The 21178-nt window shown below is 46.5% G+C and overlaps 1 protein-coding gene across 1 annotated transcript in view; it reads right to left on the bottom strand.

Moving 5' to 3' along the window:
- Positions 1 to 16674: 16674 nt before the first annotated feature.
- Acsf2 (acyl-CoA synthetase family member 2) overlaps positions 16675 to 21178 on the bottom strand; it is a 40724-nt gene continuing 36220 nt past the window's right edge. Inside the window, exons 11-16 of the mRNA XM_008838346.3 lie at positions 20794 to 20901; positions 19465 to 19616; positions 17611 to 17752; positions 17403 to 17513; positions 17155 to 17223; positions 16675 to 16901 (exon numbers count right to left, since the gene is read on the bottom strand). Of these exons, the coding sequence (XP_008836568.1) occupies positions 16851 to 16901; positions 17155 to 17223; positions 17403 to 17513; positions 17611 to 17752; positions 19465 to 19616; positions 20794 to 20901 (633 nt within the window). The 3' untranslated portion in view covers positions 16675 to 16850. The remainder of the gene's footprint in view (positions 16902 to 17154; positions 17224 to 17402; positions 17514 to 17610; positions 17753 to 19464; positions 19617 to 20793; positions 20902 to 21178) is intronic.

Here is a 21178-nt window from a genome sequence, read left to right as displayed (position 1 = left end):
CCCCAGTAAAAAAAAAAAAAAAAAAAAAAAAAAAGAAAAGAAAAGAAAAGAAAACCACAATTTGTGTGTGGGAGGGGTCACACAGCTGAGTAATATTAGCCCCTGGTTTCTCACTAGCTTTGCTGTAGATGGCACCTCTGAACTGAGTCAGGATGGTAACTGTTATGTTACTTCTCTGGAGCCTGACACTTACTTTCATTGAAACCCTGGACACTTTATTTGGGCCTGTTCAAGTATTCAGTAGATGACTTTTGAGTATCAGAAAACAGTGAACTCTACCCTCAGATCATGCTAATGCCACCATTTTTCTAAACAAGTGACCCATGAAAAGCCATTAAGATCCCCATTGTGGTGGCACAGACCTTTAATCCCAGTACTCCAGAGGCAGAGGCAAGCAGATCTCTGTGAGTTGGCGGCCAGCCTGGTTTACATAGCTACATAGGGAGTTCCAGGCCAGCTGGGACTACAGGGAGATCCTGTCTCAAAAAGAGACAAAAAAAGGAAGAAAGGCCATGAAGATTAGCCCTGCACCTGTAGGCCATAGATCTTCCCCCAATCACCTTATCCATGCCTTAAGTCACCTGGAATGCTTCATGAATTTGCATATTAGCCTTGACCATGCTAATCTTCTCCAAGTTTAGTATATGTGCAGGTGAAGTGAGTGTCTACTTTTTTGTTGCTGTTGTTTTTTGAGGCAGGATCTCATGTAACCCAGTCTGACCTTGAACTCACTGTCTAGCCAAGGATGACTTTGAACCCCTGATCTTTCCATCTTCTGCCTTGAAAAGGCAGGATTACAGGTGTGCACGACTGTGCCCAGCATACCCTGTTTCTTTACTCCATACTTATCTCCTAACCTGACTGGGCATGAGGGCACAAGCCTGTAATTTCAGCACTCAGGAGGTTGAGGCTGAAGGACTAAGAGCTCAAAACCAACATAAGGTCCTGGAGAGATGGTTCAGTGGTCAAGAGCACTGGCTGCTCTTGCAGAGGACTGGGGTTCAAAGTCCAGAACCCACATGGTGGCTAACAACCAACTCTAGTATCGGGGATCTGACGCCCTCTTCTGACCTCCATGGGCATTGCATGACACAGGTGCACTTACATACATGCAGGCAATACACTTATACACATAAAATAAAAAATAATAATAATAATTTTTTTAAAAAAACAACATGGTCCACATAAGGAGACCCTGCTCAGAATAAAGAAAATCCAGAAACCTTATTCTCTAGGAGGTGATTTTAAGGGTTGGAAATCCTCCTTCCTTGTACCTATGAACAAAATTTCTTGCAAAACCCGTCATATCCATGATTGGCATATTGCACAATAGGCAAAACGACCTTTTGGTACAATACCCATGTGCCTTTAAAGTCAGTTGCCCTTTATTTCTTGAGTCAAGTTACAGCTTGCTGTAACTGTTCATTAGAGAAACCCCATATTCATTAATCAAACATTATACAATAGGATACGTCTTTAAAAAAGAAAATAAAGATGGGGCTAGAGAGATAGCTCAGTGGTTAAGAACACTGGCTATTTTGTAGAAGACCTGGGTTTGAATCCAAGTACCCAAATGGCATGTAACGCTCCATAACTCCAGCTCCAGGGGATCTGACGCCCTCTTCTGTCCTCCTGGGGCATTGCATGACTCTTAAGTACTTACATATGTTCAGGCAATACACCCATACACATAAAATAAAAATAATAAAATATTTAATTAAAAAAAATTTATTATTATTTTATTTTTTAATGTATATTGCCTGCATGTAGGTAAGTGCACCCGTGTGGTTTAATGCCCTCGGAGGTCAGAAGAGGCTGTTGGATCCCCTGGGACTGGAGTTATAGACAGTTGTTAGCTGTCATGTGGGTGCTGGGATTCAAACCCGGGTCTTCTGCAAGAATGACCAATGTTCTTAACCGGATCCCAGGGGATCCAACGGCCTCTTCTGACCTCCATAAGGGCACCCATGTCATGAAATGCCTACGGAGGTCAGAAGAGGGCATCTGATCACCTGGAGCTGGAGTTATGGATAGTTTTTAGCTGCTACATGACTGTTGGGAACTGAATCCGGGTCCTCTGCAAGAACAGACATTGCTCTTAACTGCTGAGCCATCTCTCCAGCCCTTAACTTCATGTTTCAATCAGAGGACTTAAAATTTGACTCCAAATTGGGTGTGGCGGTGCACGCCTTTAATCCCAGCACTTGGGAGGCAGAGGCAGAGGCAGGTGGATCTCAGTGAGTTCAAGGCCAGCCTGGTCTACATAGCAAGTTCCAGGCCATCTGGGGCTACAGGAAAACCCTATCTCAAAAAGACCAAATAAATCAATAACTAAAACATAACTCCAGTAAGCTGTCTCATCACTTGTTCCCCTTGATCATGGAGGAAAATGTGTAAACAGCAGACACACACACACACACAAAGAAAGAAAGAAAAGAAAAGGAAAAGAAAAAAGCCAATCAGATCCTTGACCAAAAAAAGAAAACACTCCATCTGTCTCCTTGAGCAAAAGCAAAGTGGTTACTCCGATATTGATGTCCTCTAGTGAGAAATTCAAGCCAGCAAGTAACTGTTGCCTCTGTTGCAGCACAGAAGCCAAAATGCTCTTTCTTAAACACAAGTGTAATCATGTAGACAGAGAGATGGTGATAGAAAAATGGGAACCAGTGTAATTGAAATTATGACTCCTCCAGTGAGCCTGGAACTGTGGTTTCCTCCTATAAGCTGTAGCTGTGGTCCCTTCCTGTGTACTGGAGTTGTGGTCCCCTCCTATATGCTGGAATTGTGGACCCCTCCCATAAGCCTGGAACTTTGGTCCCCTACTGTGAGCCATAGTTCCACATTCCTCTGTAGTGAGGGGATGGCAGAGTAGACTGGAGGATGGAGGAACTCCCAATGTTGAGCAACCATTTCAGCCTTCTCTGAGTGACTACACTCTGCACAACACCCTCCCCCAGTCCCCAGGTTGCGCATGGCAGTGGCTTTACCTCTGTGTTGAGCTTATGCTGGAGACAGGAGAGGTTTCTGTCATTTGAAGATTCTAGTCTTGGGAAGACTGATTCTCAAAACTGGACTTTCCATCTCCCTTGATGGCCAGCTGTGGTCTTGACTCCACAGATGGTCCTGGGCATGCAGGCCTTGATGTTGGTCCTCTCCCATTTCCAGGTACCAAAGTTTTCCATCATTTTTCTGTTATTCTTCTACAGCACCAATGTACCTTCACCTGTGCTCTGCAGAAAATGTAAATCACCTAATTGAGCTTCAAGAGGTTAAAAATCACAGTCTAGGAAGCTAAAAAAAATTATATAGAATAGCCATGTGTGGCGGTGCACACCTTTGGTCCCAGCACTTGGGAGGCAGAGGCAGGCAGATCTCTGTGATGTCGTGGGGTGCTTCACCAGAGAAGACCACTCAGAGTTTTGCCAAATGAAAGTCTTTGCTGGCCAGTGGCTACACAAGGTGTCGGAACCCAAGTGTGTAGCCCCAAGCTATCTCTAGGGTAAGTTTTTATACAGAGAAACCATAACCAGGGGTGAAAAGTTTAAGTTCCCAAGCTTACAGGTGCAAAGCCCCCTTAACAATTTTTATTCTATTAAGTAACAATTACTATTTTGTAGAAGAAAACCAAGCATAACCTACAGAAACCATAAATCTGCAATTAGCAGGTGCACTCTGGTAAACAATGACCTGTTCCCAAGACAACTGGGGTCCTGCTGACATGTGTTCTCATACTCTGGGCCAACTGCCTGATAATTTCAGAGACTATAGTTCAGTCTAAACTTTAACATGGTGTAGCTATGGTCAAGAAGGTGCCCTATCACATTCACACTTGTTCTATGGGCATGAGTCAAATCTTGGATTCATCTAGAGGATTATATTGGTTTTTTAGGACCATGATATTTATTGTATTTATCCATTGTCCAATATAGTTAGTCAGGCAATTGATCAGACTGGGTCCGACTGTCAGGGCCAGGACTAGGAGTATCAAATGCCCAGTTAGGGTCATGAGTAGGGTAGTGAGTCATGGAGACCAGGAAAATAAAGACTGATATTAGTTATCAGACTAGTGCTAAGTTTTCCCTGGTAATTTCAGACTGATTTCCACAGAAGCAGTGGTTTTTCCTAAAGCTATATAAAGACTTCCTTGTTTTTTAAAGATGATATCTAAGTCTCTGTGGTTTTGTAACACAGGCAAATTGGCATGCTCAAGTGGATTCTCAGTTCTAAACCAAATCTTCCACAGTGTGAGGGCCCAGAGGACATGCCTTTTATTGATTTTATAAGATGGAAAGTACTGAGAAAGACACCAGAACATTTGAAGAGCTTTGTTTTTGCTCTTTTCCTTATGCCAGATCTTACAGTTGGAGATGCTGCTGCTCAACTGCATAAATTAAATGTAAATATAATAGGTGTAACAGGACCTCGGAGTAGGGGTCTGGTGGCAGTATTGAATTACCAAAGACAAGGTGAGCGTACTTATCGTAATGGGCGGCAAACGCAAAACAATACCTATAATGGCATGACCCGAATGGATCTGTGGTACTGGCTAATCAATCACGGTGTTCCCAGGGACCAAATACATAAGAAGCCTACTAAGTTTTTATTTGATCTGTATAAGCAGAAAAGCTCTAGGACAAATGGCAGGAAGTCAGTATTGGATCATAGCAATAGAGAATCCCGCTCAATCAACCAATTTCCAGACCTGAGACAGTTTACAGACCCAGAACCCCTTGAATGAAGGGAAGGCCAGGTGCCCTAGAGGAAAGACCTTGTCACAGTACCAAAGAGTTATGCTGATCGCCTCTCACCCATCCTTTCCCAGAGGGACCTGCAGCCTTTTACTCGAGTAACTGTACATTGGGGAAAAGGAAATAATCAGACTTTCTGAGGCCTATTGGATATGGTTTTGAGTTGACACTGATTCCGGGAGACCCTAAAAAGCATTGTGACCCTCCAGTTAAAATAGGGGCTTATGGAGGTTAGGTGATAAGTGGAGTTTTGGCTGAAGTCCAACTGATAGTGGGTCTAGTGAGTCCCCGAACTCATCCTGTGGTTATTTCCCCAGTACCAGAATGTATAATTGGGATATACTTAGGAATTGGCAGAATCCCCACATTGGTTCCCTGACCTATGGAGTGAGGGCTATTATGGTTAGAAAGACCAAATGGAAACCACTGGAATTGCCTCTGCCAGGGAAAATAGTGAACCAAAAACTGTCGCATCCCTGGAGGGAACTGCAGAAATTAGTGCTACCATCAAGGATTTGAAAGATGCAAGGGTGGTGATTCCCACCACATCTCCCTTTAACTCTCCTATTTGGCCTGTGCAGAAGGCAGGTGGGTCATGGAGAATGACAGTTGACTATCAAAAACTTAATCAAGTAGTGACTCCAATTGCAGCTGCTGTACCAGATGTGGTTTCCTTACTAGAGCAAATTAATACATCTCCTGGTACCTGGTATGCAGCTATTGATTTGGCAAATGCTTTCTTCTTGATACCGGTTCATAAGGACCACCAGAAGCAATTTGCTTTCAGTTGGCAAGGCCTTGCCAACTTGGCCTGCCTCAAGGATATATTAACTCTCCAGCCTTACGCCATAACTTGGTTCGAAGGGCTCTTGATCGCCTGACAAAATATCACACTGATCCACTATATTGATGATGTTATGCTGATTGGATCCAGTGAGCAGGAGGTAGCAGACAGTCTGGACTTGTTGGTAAAGCATATGCACATGAGAGGATGGGAAATAAATCCAACAAAAATTTAAGGGCCTTCTACCTCAGTGAAATTTCTAGGAGTTCAGTTGTGTGGAACATGTAGAGATATTCCTTCTAAGGTGAAGAATAAGTTGTTGCATTCGGCCCCTCCCTCCACCAAGATTCTGGAGGCAGCACATTCTTCATCTGGGTGTGTTACTAAGACCCATGTATCAAATGACTTGGAAGGCAGCTATGTTTGAGTGGGGCCTGGAACAGGAAAGGGCCCTTCAACAGGTCCAGGCTGCTGTACAAGCTGCTCTGGCCCTGGGCCATATGACCCAGCAGACCTGATGGTACTTGAGGTATCAGTGGCAGGTAGAGATGCTGTTTGGAGTCTCTGGCAGGCCCCCATAGGGGAATCACAACAGAGGCCATTGGGATTTTGGAGTAAGGCTTTGTCTTCATCTGCAGACAACTATTCTCCCTTTGAAAGACAGCTCTTAGCCTGCTATTGGGCCTTAGTGGAAACTGAACAGTTTGACAACGGACCACCAAGTCACCATGAGACCAGAGCTGCCCATCATGAGCTGGGTGTTATCTGACCCCCTAGGCCATAAAGTAGGATGTGCATAGCAACAATCCAATATCAAATGGAAGTGGTATATACGTGATCCGGCCTATGCAGATCGGGAGGGCACAAGCAAGTTACATGAAGAAGTTGCCCAAATACTTATGGTTCCTACTCCTGTTACAATGCCTCCTGTTCTCAAGTATGCACCTATGGCTTCATGGGGTGTGCCCTACGATTGGTTCACTGAGGAAGAGAAGACTAGGGTTTGGTTTACAGATGGTTCTGCACGCTATGCAGGCACTACTCAGAAGTGGATGGCTGTGGCATTACAGACAATTTCTGGAACAACCCTGAAGGACACTGGGGAAGAAAAGTCTTTACAGTGGGCAGAACTTCAGGCCGTGCACATGATAGTGCATTTTGCCTGGAAGGAGAAATGGCCAGAGTGTGATTATATACTGATTCATGGGCTGTAACCAATGGTTTGGCTGGATGGTCAGGGACTTGGAAGGAGCATGACTGGAAAATTGGTGAGAAAGACATTTGGGGAAGTATGTGGATAGATCTCTCCAAATGGGCAAAGGGTGTAAACATACTTGTGTCTCATCAAAAGGTGGCTTCAGCAGAAGATGAGTTCAATAATCAAGTAGATCAGATGACCTGCTCTGTGGACTGTCAGCTTCTTTCTTCAGCTATCCCCGTCATTGCTCAATGGGCTCATGAACAAAGTGGCCATGGTGGCAGAGATGGAGGTTATGCATGGGCTCGACAGCATGGACTCCCACTCATGAAAGCTGACCTGGCTACAGCTGCTGCTGGGTGCCAGATCTGCCAACAGCAGAGACCAACACTGAGCCCCCAATATGGCACTATTCCCCAAGGTGATCAGCCAGCAACCTGGTGGCAGGTTGACTACACTTGCATCTTGGAGGGGACAGCATTTTGTCCTTACAGGAATAGACACTTAGACACTTATTCTGGTTATGGATTTGCTTTTCCTGCACTTAATGCTTCTGCCAAAACTACCATCCAGGGACTTACAGAATGCCTTATCCACCATCACGGTATTCTGCACAGCATTGCTTCTGACCAGGGAACTCACTTCACAGCCAAAGAAGTGTGACAGTGGGCCTGTGGTCATGTAATCCACTGGTCTTACCATGTTCCTCACCATCCTGAAGCCACTGGCTTGATAGAACGATGGAATGGCCTCTTAAAGATACAGTTACAGTGCCAGTTAGGTGGCAATAGCCTGGAGGGCTGGGGCAGGGTTCTCCAGAAAGCAGTGTATGCTTTGAATCAGCATCCAATATATGGTACTGTTTCTCCTAGATCCAGGATTCTCAGGTCCAGGAATCAAGGGGTGGAAGTGGGAATGATTCCACTCACTATCACCCCTGGTGACCCACTAGGAAAATTTTTGCTTCCTGTATCCTCAACTTTGTGCTCTGCTGGCTTAGAAATTTTGGTTCCAGAGAAGGGAGTGCTTCTGCCAGGGGACACAACAAATTCCATTGATTTGGAAGTTAAGACTTCTCCCTGGCCACTTTGGGCTTCTGATGTCCTTAAGTCAACAGGTTAAGAAAGAAGTAGCAGTACTAGGAGGAGTGATTGACCCAGTCTACCAGGGGGAAATTGGACTGGTTCTCCACAATGGAGGTAATGAAACTGCAACAACACAATCCAGACAGGACAACAAATAGCCCAGACCCTTCAGGGATGAAAGTATGGGTCACTCCTCCAGGGAAAGAGCCAAGACCTGCAGAGGTGTTTGCTGATGGTGGAGGAAATACAGAATGGGTAGTAGAGGAAGGTAGTCACAAATACCAACTTAGGTAATGTGAACAGTTGCAGAAATGTGGATTGTAACTGACATGAGTATTTTTGTCCTATTTGGTTAAGAATAGGCTTGTGCATGTATGCACATATGATAAGCAGATACTTGTGTTATTCTTTTTTTGAATGTGTAGTTGAGAAGTGTTAAGTGGTTAAGTGTTGTGAACCTATATGATCATATTGGGTTATGAGATACTAAAGGACTAAGCATTCCTTGAAGACCTTATCACCTACTCTAAGATATATAATGCATTGGTCATTGTATGATGGGATAGTCATATCATATTAGGTGAAATTATGACCTCACCATTGTTTTCATTTGAAAATTAAGCATGACATAAAGAGATACTATTGAGTGTCAAATTGACAAGGGGTGGACTTGTGATGGCTAATCCTGGGTGTCAACTAGACTGGATCTGGGCTTAACTGAAATGAGAGAGATCTTCTTGATTGGATCATCTGAAGCTGGAAGACACACCCTAAATGTGGGTGTTACCTTCTGATGGCAGCTCATATAAAAGGTCATGGCAGAGAAGAGTGCTTTGCTTTTTGCCACTTGCCTTCTCTCTCACTGGTGAGTTCGTCTTGCTGCTATAGACTGAAGACTAGCCAATCTTTTGGAATTCATCAGACCTTCAGTACCAGATTGGGACTACTGAGACATCCAGCCTCGTGGACTGAGCAGCTACGGATTCTCAACCTCTCTAGTGTGGTGCAGACATTGTTAGACTACTCAGACTCTATCCTGTGACCTAATCTGATAAAACCCTATATATATTTATGCTACTGGTTCTGTTTCTTTAGAGAACCCTGTCTAATACAAGAGTCTACCTGATTTTATACCTGAGGGACAATGTAGACCAGTATGCAGAGACCCTCTTCTCTTGGACCCTCAAACTGGTTAAAGGATTACATTTAGGTCTGTTTCAGGATTTTGGGTTGGAGTAACTGGGACTATTTTCCAATAGTCACAGTTGCAAGGACTTTCCCATCCACAGTTTTCCTGAGCAATTCTCCTGGGGAGGAAAAGAAGCCAAAGCACAGTTTTAACAATCAGGGAATTTTTGTCAGGCTTATCTCTAAAGGGTCCAGGGTCCGAGTGACAGTCCATTTTTTGGTTTTCTTTTGTAGTTTTCTTTTTTTAATTTTATTTATTTTTATTTTGTTTTATGTGTGTGCATGTATTGCCTGCATGTAGGTAAGTGTACCCATGTCATGCAGTGCCCACAGAGGTCAGAAGAGGCTGTCAGATCCCCTGGGACTGGAGTTATAGACAGTTGTTAGCTGCCATGTGGGTGCTGGGATTTGAACCCAGGTCTTCTGCAAGAAGGACCAGTGTTCTTAACCTCTGAGCCATCTCTCCAGCCCCAATCTCTTGTATTTTTTTGTTCTTAATTTATTTGATTTATTTTTGGTCTTTTTGAGACAAGGTCTCTCTATAGCTCCAGCTGTCCTAGAACTCACTATGTAGACCAGGCTGGCCTTGAACTCAGAGAGCTCCACCTGCCTCTGCCTCCTGAGTGCTGGGATTAAAGGCATGTGCCACTACGCCCTGCATAGTTTTCTTTTTTAAAAAAATTTTTATTATTTTGTGTGTATGAGTGTATTGCCTGCATGTATGTGAGTGCACCTGTGTCGTGCAATGCTGCAGAGGTCAGAAGAGGGCACTGGATTCCCCTGGAGCTGGAGTTAAGTATGGTTTGTAGGTGGGTGCTGGGAATTGAACCTGGGTCCTCTGCAAGAGCAGTCAGTGCTCTTAACCACTGAGCCATCTCTCCAGCCCCTGTAGTTTTCTTTAACTGACTGATGAATCCATGAGGAGATCCCAGCCACTTTCACTGTTGTAGGAGTCACAGGATATGGACCCTTCCAGGATGGTTTCAGAGTCTGAGCTGGGACTCTCCTGACCCATGCCAAGTCACTGGGCTGGAACTTGTGGACTGTTTCTGAGACAGACTGGAGACCAATTCCTCAGACTGTCAGGTAGATGGCCCTCTGGGCCTGTTGCAGGTGACCTGTAATGACTCGTGAAGGGAGCAATTAGTAATCCTTCCTGGTATGGAGTACACCTAGCTCTGAGTAGCGCAAAGAGAAGGAGGTTGGCCCAGCTTTCGCCTGTTTTAACCAATTTGGTTAGGGTCTCTTTTAAGGTCCTGTTTATTTTATTTTTTTAACTTGTCCTGAACTCTGTAGCCTATAGGCATAGTGTAATTTTCAATTAATATTTATTATCTTTGACAAACTTTGAGAGATTTTGGCCATGAAGGCCGGGCCTTTGTTGGACTCCAAGGTGAGGGGAAATCCAAAGCTAAAATTCTTGGAGCAATATTTTTCACTATGGAGGCTATCTCAGTCCAGGTAGGATAAGCTTTCATCCATCCAGAAAATGTGTCTATGAAAACCAAAAGATACTTGAACCTGAAGATAGTTGGTTTAATTTCAGTAAAATCCAGTTCCCATTGTTTCCCAGGGAGTGGTGCCATGGCTCATATTCCCTCCGGCACCTTTGCAGGCTTTGGCAAGGTATTTTAGCTGGGGAATGTTGTCCATGTTTTTTTCTCTGGTGTGTAGATAGGCTTGTGAGGCAGGCTTGGTTCTGGCAATGTGACCAGGTCCTGGAGGGGCCCCACTGGTTCTGGGGCCACCTCCCAAGCCTCCATATTTATTGTCCTTTTTCCCTGTGCCTCAGGGGAGTCTTTTTGGAAGGAGCCCTCTCCCCTGATACAGTGCCTCATGCACATGAGCGATGGCAAAAGCACACCAGCAGTTGGTATACACAGTGATGACTTTGTCCTTTTCCCTTTGTCCTTTCCCCCCAGTATACCTGTTGTCATTCTGGACAAAGCTATTTTTATCCATGTACAGTACCTCATTTGCCTCTGGCAGTGGGACATTAGTCAAATTTGATCCAGTAGATTAGACCAGGTCAGTCTCCTCAGTGCAGTCATGCAGGGGTTCCTCTGCCTGTCCTCATCTGGCAGCAGATGTGCCTGGTAATGAGTCATTGGGGTGTTTGACATCCTTCTTTCTGGAGTTCTCCTCAGGAGAGCTGCCATACAAAAAAGATTAACTCTTGCATGGCCACTCCTCCCTGGCCGACTGCAGCCAGCAGAGAAGTGTCATGGGGGGGCACCTCCTCAGCTACCACCATTCCAGCTTTCTGGGTGCACTTGGTGCCAAGTACAGCCCAAGCACCAGTCCCAGGGACACAGGGAGGGCCCTGATGACAGCTCCCATGTACTCCGCTATGGGTGCCCCATGACTCATTGCACAAAGCCTCCCTTTCTGCCCAGACCTCAGCCAGCAGCCAGCAGCCAGCAGAGGAAGCAGCATGGCAGTGCCTCTTTGCCTCTTTTGTGCTGTGTGGTGCGGGTGGCAACACAGAGGTGGATGGATCGAAACCACCTCTAACATACTTAAGCAAAAACTTCAGAGGAGTCAACTTGTTCCCCCTCTGTACTGGATAGCTTTAGTGTCAACTTGACACACCTGGGTTGAGGGAGCCTCAATTGGGGAATTGCCTTCATTGGACCGGCCTGTGGCCATGTCCATGGGGCACCTTCTTGATTGTTGAGTGATGTGGGAGAGCCTAGCCCACTGTGGGTGGTGCCACCCCTGGGCAGGTGGGCCTATGTTGCATAAGAAAGCAGACTGAGCAGGGGCCAGGGGAGCAAGTCAGTAAGCAGCGTTCCTCCATGGCCTGTGCTCCAGCTCCTCCTTCCAGGTTCCTGCCCTGAGTTCCTACCTTGGGCTCCCTGATGAACCTGGGAGATGTAAGCTGAATAAACCCTTTCCTCCCCAAGTTGGTAGTGGTCAGAGTGTTTTGTCACAACAATGGAGAAGCAAACTAGGACACCCTCATAAATGACAAGATTGGCAGATTAAAGCATACACTTCAGAGGAATCAACTCACTTCCCCTCATAAATGACGGATTGACAGAAACAGACAACAAAAAAGACCAGCACAAATACAACAAAACAGTCACATGATGGCCATCATACAAAACATTCATCCACCAGGTTAGTTACAGAGGGCAGTCAGAAACATCTTGCTGACTCCCTGGACACTGGATTAGTGGCTGTATCCAGCCCCCTAAGTAACCTTCTGAGGGTGCCCCTGACAGTAACCAACCTCTGGAGGCTTCCAGAAACAGGCATCTTTCTTCAAAACTCCTTTGGGGTGGGGACATCAAAAAATGCTGGAACAGCAGGGCAACAGGAGGGCAGAAATCCTGAGGCCTTGGAACACCTCAGGGGATACCCTTCTAGCAGTCTGCCCAGACCTGCACTTCTTCCCTGCTCCAGTCCCCCAGGGCCTGAGGTCTAATTCTCTGGGATCTCGCTGGGGCCTCCAAAAATGGTGTGCGGTGCTTTACCAGAGAAGACCACTCAGACAAAGTTTTGCCAAATGAAAGTCTTTGCTGGCCAGCGGCTACACAGGGTGTCAGAACCCAAGTGTGTAGCCCCAAGCCATCTCTAGGGTAAGTTTTTATACAGAGAAACCATAACCAGGGGTGAAAATTTAAGTTCCCAAGCTTACAGGTGCAAAGCCCCCTTAACGATTTCTATCCTATTAAGCAACAGTTACTATTTTGTAGAAGCATAACATACAGAAGCCATAAGTCTGAAGTTAGCAGGTTCACTCTGGAACATACTGACCTGTTCTCAAGACAACTGGGGTCCTGCTGACATGTGTTCCCATACTCTGGGCCAACGTCCTGATAATTTCAGAGACAAGAGTCAGCCTAAACTTTAACATGGTGTAGCTATGGTCAAGAAGGTGCCCTATTACAGTGACATTGAGGTCACCCTGATCTACATAGTGAGTTCCAGGCCATCTGGGGCTACAGGGACACCCTGTGTCAAAAACAAACAAACAGCTGGGCATAGTGGCACACACCTTTAATTCCAGCACTCAGGAGGTAGAGACAGCCAGCTGTCTGTGAGACTGAAGCCAGCCTGGTCTATATAGTATGTTCCAGGCCAGCTGCAGCTACAGGGAGACCTTGTCTCAAAAAAAAGAAAAGAAAAAAAATCCAAAATAAAAATTAGAAAACCAAACAATGAATAGAAAAAAAGAATAAAATAAAATAAAAATGGGTTGGTTACTTGTGGTAGTGCATACCTTTAACCCCAGCCCTTGGGAGGCAGAGGCAGGTGGATATCTGTGAGTTTGAGGCCTAGTCTACACAATGAGTTTCAGGCCAGCCAGGGCTGCATAGTGAGACCCTGTCTCAAAAAAATGGTAAAAAAATTGGGTTGGTTGGGTGGAGAATGATACAGAGTAGGTTTCCTTCCTTTTCTTTTTTATTCCTCACTCTCTTGCTTGTACTCTCCGTTTTTTTATTGTCTTAATTTTATTTTGAGACAGCATCATTATGTAGCCCAAGGTGACTTTGAACTTGCAGCAGTCCCCTGCCTCTGCATTCAAAATACTGAGATTACAGCCATGTATGATCATGTCCAGTAAGATAAGATATAGTTTCTGACACTTATTTTTATTTTATGTGCATGAATGTTTTGCCTGAATGTGTATGTGTGTGTGTGTGTGTGTGTGTGTGCTTGTGTGCCTGGTGCCCAAGGAGGCCAGAAGAGGGCACCAGATGCCCTGAAGCTGGAGTGACAGGAGGTTCTGAGCTGTCATGTGGGTTCTAGGAAGCAAACTTGGGTCTTCAGCAAGAGCAGCAAGTGTCCTTAACCACTGAGCCATCTCTCCAGCCCCTACGGAGTTTCTTTGTTGCTGTGGTGCGGCGGGTTGCGCACTGCTATGCCAGCTGTTGGCTGGGGTGCGCGGGTTTCGTGTGCCGCGTTGCTGTGCGGGTTCCTGGCTCTCCGCGGCTACTAGGCGCTGGCGGCTCTGCGGGTCACTGTCAGCTGCCAGGCGGGTTCTGTTCCAAGCTGCCAGACACTCCCTCTGTGTACGCGATCGATCTGTTGGCCACCGGATCACGAGGGGAGGTGCAGGAACAGCGAAAGGAAGATCTTCGCGAGTGGTTGTTGACGGAAGGACAGCCCCCTCCGAGAAGACTGAATCACAGGCTGGTAACACAGGATACAGCTCCAGACAAGTTCACAGGATACAGCTCAGTCAGACTCAGTGATACAGCTCTGCTTTATTGGGGTGAAACCAGAAGATTTATAGTGTGGAGGCAGTAGCAAAAGCCTCAGTTGATAGGTGCTCCTAGGATGCCCCATTTACATGTGGCCGTGGGCTTCTCTCAGGCTGTCAGACAATGCCTGATTAAAACCTGGTAGTTCCTATGCCAGAGGTCATGTATCTGTGACGGCCACTTCAAAGGTGAGTCAGGAAGAGAGTAGGAGGCGCCCCACTGAGAAAGGCTTGGGGCTATCCGGACATGGAGAGACTGTGACCCTAAACAGCAGGGTTCCCCAACATCTCCCCCTGTTTGATTTAAAAATGGAGAAGTGCCATCACAAGCCCTAAGGGCCAACTCATCTTTATCTCGGGAGAATCCAAAGTCTGATAATTGACCATGACCTGTTTTGTAGTGATTTTAACAAATGGCAGTAATTGTCAGCAAAGAAATCTTATAGTAAGCAAGCATCAAAATAACACACAGCATGAAGGGGACCAGGGAGCCAACAAGGGCCAGGAGCCATGAAAACAAGATAAGATAAAACAAGATAAGATATAGTTTCTAACACTTATTTTTATTTTATGTGTATGACTGTTTTGCCTGAATGTGTGTATGTGTGTGTGTGTGTGTGTGTGTGTGTGTGCGCGCTTGTGTGCCTGGTGCCCAAGGAGGCCAGAAGAGGGCACCAGATGCCCTGAAGCTGGAGTTACAGGAGGTTCTGAGCTGTCATGTGGGTTCTAGGAAGCAAACTTGGGTCTTCAGCAAGAGCAGCAAGTGTCCTTAACCACTGAGCCATCTCTCCAGCCCCTACAGAGTTTCTTTATGAGGTGATGACAATGTTTAAAGCCTTTAGTCCCAGCACTCAGAAAGCAGAGATGGGTGGATCTCTATGAGGTCAAGGCCAGCCTGATCTACATAGTGAGTTCCAGGCCAGCTGGGGCTACAGGGAGACCCTATCTCAAAAAGACAAAGCAAAACAAAACAAAACAAAAAATAAAGTTGACTTTGGTGAAAGTTATACATATATGCAAATATTTTTCAAACCCACAGAAAAAATGTACTCTTTAAAAATGAGTGAACTAGTCAGGTGTAGTGGCACACACCTTTAATCCCAGCACTCAGAAGGCAGAGGCAGGTGTATCTTTGTGAGACTGTGGCCAGCCTGGACTACAGTGAGTTCCAGGTCAATTGAGGCTACAGGAAGACCCTGCCTCAAAAAAACTGAAAACCAGGGATCTGTCGAGTTGGCTCAGCAGTTAAGGGCACTGGCTGCTCTTTCAGAAGAACCGGGTTCAGATCTCAGCACACACACGGCAGCTAGCAATAGTCTTAACTACAGTTCCAGGGAATCCAATATCCTTTTCTGACCTCTGCAGGCATTGCACAACATGGGTGCACTTATATACATGTAGGCAATACACTCATACACATAAAATAAAAATAGTAAATATTTTAAAAAACAAAACAAAAAATGGGTGAATTGGATAGGATATAAATTGTATCTCAATAAAGCTGTTATTTTATTTTAAAGATTTATTTTTATTTATGTGCATGTGTATGTGTCTGTGTGAGTATACGACACATGTGTGTGGGGGGTGCTCAGAGGCCGGAGCCACCTGATGTGAGCCACCTGATGTGAAGGCTGGTACAGAACTCAGGTCCTCGGGAAGGGCAGCAAGTGATCCGAACTGCTATCTATCCTAGCTGTCATTTAAGACTTATTTTTGTTTACAAGTATGTTTGTGTGTCTGTGTGAATGTCATATGTATGCAGGTGCTCACAGAGGCCAGAAAAAGGCATCAAAGCAACTGGAACTGGAGTTACAGATGGTTGTGAGCCACTGAACATGACTGCTCAGAATCAAACTTGAGTCTTCTGAAAGAGCAGGAAATACTTTTAACCACCAAGCCATCTCTCCAGCCTCAAAAGCTGTTATTTTTTAAAAACAGAACAATTTGGGGCTAGAGAGATAGCTAAGCGGTTAAGAGCACTGACTGCTCTTACAGAAGACTGGGGTTCAAATCCCAACACCCACATGGGGGCTAACAATTATCTGTAACTCCAGTTCCAGGGGATCCGAACCCCACTTCTGTCTTCCATGAACATGGCACAAGGGTACACTTACACACATGTAGGCATAACACTCATAAACATAATAAAATAAAATAAAGCAGAGTAATTCTTGGACTGGGAGTGTAGTTAAGTGGAAAAATGGTTGTCTAACATTAGAGAGGCTCTAGGATACCCAGCAAAGGTGGCAGTGGGGGCAAGGCAGGATTGATTCTTGCTGGACTAATCTGAGGCAATGATTTGAAAAAAAAATTAAATGAGTAAAATTAAAATTTTTTAAATGGAGTTGGAACCTCAAGGGGAAAAAAAGTGCCCAGAGGACTACGTCTGAAGAAGCTGGCTCCCTCCTGTCTCTTCCATTCTTCATCCCACAGGAGCTCCAAAGAGCACACTAGCCACACACCAGCCAAACAGGGAAGTCTTTATGCCAAGTCACAAAGACAACAAAGGGGTATGGGGAGGCCCAGGAGGGCTGGGAGGGCTGGGAATGCTGGGGAGGGTTGCGGAGGGTTGGGGTTGGAAGGGCTGGGGAAGGCAGAGAAGGCTGGGGAGGGATCAGAGGACACTTCCTTTGCTTCACAGTTTTAAATGTTGTTCCATCTGTTCTCGGAGTCTGAATTTCTGGATCTAGAAGAGAAAGTGAGATCTGCTGTTGTGGTGCTATGGTGACTGACCATCGTGGTTTGCCTGGGAATGGCAGTGGGGGAGGGGGGCAGACTCTCAGATATTTAGTGCTATACCCAAGAAAGCCCAGGACCAACCAGGATGGACTGGTAGGCCCTCCTATTGCCCACCTCACCAGCTCATTGCTGAGGGAGGAATAGGTGGGGCCACTTAGCCTTCTGCAACTAGGCCCACAGGCCAGTACCAACTTACACACCTTTCCAGAGACAGTGAGAGGATAGTCTTCCACAAACACGATGTAGCGGGGAATCTTAAAGTGAGAGATCTGCAGACCAGAGAAGGAAAGCATGAGGCTGGGCAGGGTCAAAGGGCTGTAGGTATGGACAAGAAGTCTCACTTGGCTGGGAAACTGGGTTCATCAGGGCAGCATACCCCTCCCAGTCCCACCCAGGCTGACTGGCAGGGAGAGATAGGTAAGTGAGTGAGGCTGACTGGGGCTCTCACCTTCCCCTTGCAGAAAGCTTTGATTTCTTCTTCTGTGGTGGTCTCCCCACTCTTCAGCCGGATGCAGGCACAGACTTCCTCTCCCATCCGGTTGTCCTTCACCCCCACCACCTTTCCAGGGTCAAAGACAAATATCAGACATCAACCTGTTCCAGTGATCCTTTGTTTCTGGAAGACCACCTGGGCTCACCTGTGATGGGTGCCTCACCTGCGCCTCCTGCACCTGTGGGTGTGTGTGAAAGAAGTCCTCGAGCTCTGCCGGGTAGATGTTCTCACCACCCCGGATGATCATGTCCTTAGAGCGGCCTACAATCTTGCAGAAGCCCTTCTCATCCATCGAGGCAATGTCTCTGTAAGGAAAGCCCGGGACTGGCCTCTCACCTCTGCTTTATTGGGCTAACCTACTAGCTCACTTATTTGCTCAGTCACAGAACATTTATTAAGCACCTACTATGTGTTCCCACTGTCCTAGACTCTAGGAGTCCCTGGAGGACTGAAACGCATTCCCTTGAGCTTACAGTCTTGGCAGAGAAAAAGAAAAAAGAAATCAGTACAGTACATATCACATTCTCTGTCTCTCCCTCTTTCTTCCTATTTATACGCTACTTTGCCTTTATGGCTGGCCTTCTCTGACCCTGGTCTAAGAAAACCTCCCCTCCCTGCCACAGCTGCTTCCTCTCCTGTAACCCCATTTGATTTTTTGATGTCTGAAATTATCTGTCTTCCTGTACCAGACATGTAGGAAGGAGAAGCAGGGGCACTCTCATCTTGCGTCCCACTGGCCCATCAGGTCAAGAATAGCGCTGGTACTGGCACATAGCAGGTATGCACTGAGAACGTGCACAGATACTAAATGATATGCTGAATCCTGGCTCAGATTTTGGGGATGCAGATGTAGTGTGCTGTCCTAGTGTCTTGTCTTCATGCTAGGTAAGATTACCCTAGCACACATTTGTATGTATGGCACACATTTTGGCTTGGGGATTTTTTTTAAACTTATTTTGTGTGTGTTGGTAGGCGGAGAAGTCAGGGAACAATTTGCAGGAGTCAGTTCTTTCCTTCTACCATGTGGGTTCCAGGGATCAAACTCAGGTCATCAAGCTTGGCAGTAAGTGTCCCTACTCACTGAGCCATCTCCCTGGCCTGGCCATATTTTTGTTTGTTCTGAGTCAAGTTCTCACAAGGTTGACCTTGAACTTCTGATCCTCCCGCTTCTACCACTAGAGCACTGGGATTACAGGTGTGCACCACCACACCCAGTTTATACAGTGATGGGCATAAAACTCAGGGCTAAGTGTGTGCTAAGCGAGTATTCTACCAATGGAACAATGGAACTATATTCCCGGCCTCCTCTCCTCTCTCTCTCCCTCTCTGTCTCCTCATTGATCTTATCCTGGTCCTGAACTCAATATATAGCTGAACTCCCCATCCTCCTATCTCTACCTCCCAAATGCTAGAATTTTAAAAAATATTTTATTATCTATTTTATTTTTATGTGTATGCGTGTATTGCCTATATGTAGGTAAGTCCATCCGTTTCGTGCAATGCCCATGGAGGACAGAAGAAACTGTTGGATCTCCTGGAACTGGAGTTACAGACAGCCGTTAGCTGCCATATGGGTGCTGGGATTCAAACCCAGGTCTTCTGCAAGAACAGTCAGTGTTCTTAACCGTTGAGCCATCTCTCCAGCCCCAAATGCTAGAATTACATGCCACCATGCCCAGTTTATGTGGTGGCAGAGTTTGAACCCAGGACTTCATGCGTGCTAGGCAAGAACCCTACCAACTGAGATACATCTCCAGTAGCTCTTGGAAGCCTTTTGTTTCTTGGTTTGTTTGTTTTGAACAGTACTGGGGCTTGGACCTAGGCCTCACACATGCTTTGCAAGTACTCTGCCAATACAGCCCCAGCTAAATTTTGGAAATCAAGTCTCTAGGGCAGGAGAGACCCTATTAAAATTCATGTCTTCCTTGTGTTGGTTTAGTTTAATGTTCCCAGCTCAGCCTCAGGATCCTCTGCCCTGCTCATTATCCAGAGCGTCCACCCCATCCTGGTGTCTCACCCTGTCTTATACCACTTGTCCTGTCCAACAGTTTCGAAGGTCTTCTGTGGCTCACCCCAGTAGCCCTGCATGACGCAGTACCCTCGGATGTGCAGTTCCCCCGGTGTGTTCAGCTTGGTCAGCTCCCCTGTCTCCATGTTCACGATCTGGGCCTGGGATAGGTCAGTTTGAAGCTTGAATATCCCACTCTCTTCAGGATGGTTCCCAGGGAATGGGGGGTGGTGTTTCTTCTGTCTCCCTAGGAATGAAGCCCCCTGGCTCTACCCATCCCAGTTCAGGGAAAGAAAAAAAAAGGCCAGAGTAGACCCATCCCCAGGCAGAGACCCAAATTAGGCCTGAAAGAACAACTGAGGCCCAGGCCAAGGTGGTGAACAGGACAGGGTGAGGATCTGCCTCGTAGAAAGAGGACTGAAGACTGCCAGGTCAGATGCCGGATTATAAACCAGATAGAAGGTAAAGTAGTTTGTTTCCTCTCACTTCCCACGAGGCAGTAAATAAACTGAAGAGGGTGGCGTGGCAGCACCATGTGAACAGGAGAGGCAGAGTCTGAAAGCCTAGTGGACAAAGAGCCATAGCCAACGTGCCAAAGGAAGCCAGGTCTGGGTGTTTCAATGTCTGGAGTATGGGGAGAAGGATGCCTGCCTGGCAACTTCCAGGGTGCATCCCAAAGAAGGTGGCACTGAAGCTGTGGAGAACATGGGGATGGAGGTTCATGACCCTGCACACTCATACCTCCCAGAAGGACCACTGGAGAGAAGAGGGCAGGGACCAGCCTGAGAGGGAGCAACTATGTGGGCACCCTGGCACAGAAGCAGGGAAACTCAGGGCTACCTGCATAAAGCTCCACAGTTGAAGCCAGAGAGGAGGCATAGCTAGGAGTCTGCTCTGGGGCAGAATTTAAAGTGTAAGGGACCCTCAAGGGATGGGCTGCTTGGGAAAAGAAGGGTTTATGTTCAATCAAAAGAATGAGAGGTAGGGACCTGTGGGGGGAGAAAAGGGCTGTGTAGGAAAAAAAAAAAATCTCTGTGCCCTGGCTCCTCTTTGAGACTGCCCTGGCTGCCCTGAAACAGACAGTGGGCTTGGCAAAAACACACCTCAGACAGGAAGGGTGGCTGAGGAGAGGTTCAGCTGGCGGTTGCTCAGGGCCGCTGTCCCAGCTTTTCCCCTTTCCTGCTTCAGCCCACAGAGAGCCCAGCCAGGCACAGGCAAACCCCTGCTGCAGGGGCTCTCCATATCTGAGTGAGTTGTTTGGATCTCTGATAGAAAGCAGGAAGTGTCCTCAAATGGTGGAAATTGGGCTCTGGGGGACTTCATCAGTCAGGGGCTCACCTCTGTGTGAGGCATAATTCTGCCCACACTTTCGGCCTTCTGCTCCAGGGTGTCCTCAGGGAAGTTCATGAAGGTCACAGGACTGTTCTCTGTGGTTCCATAAACAACCTAGAGGGGCCAGAATGGAACTCAATGACATCAGAGGGCTGGGGTGAGCTACCCAGGGAGCTCAATGGTAAGAACTGAGATGGCATTGGTAGGGGGTTAGGGGTCAGAGGTCAGGAGCCAGTTGTCTGCAGGGGTCCCTGATCTGAAACAGAATTGGGAATAAGGAAGCCAGTCTCTCATGACCAGGGCTCTCTTAGTCCCCTGTTCTTATAGAGCCTCAGTTGCTGGCATTACCAACAGCCACACTTCTCCCATCCCCAGGCTGCCTTAGTCCTAC

Source organism: Nannospalax galili, unplaced genomic scaffold (assembly GCF_000622305.1).
Source record: "Nannospalax galili isolate Female #2095 unplaced genomic scaffold, S.galili_v1.0 scaffold95, whole genome shotgun sequence".
In the NCBI taxonomy this organism is placed as follows: domain Eukaryota; kingdom Metazoa; phylum Chordata; class Mammalia; order Rodentia; family Spalacidae; genus Nannospalax; species Nannospalax galili.
This window is presented reverse-complemented; position numbering and strand designations above follow the sequence as displayed.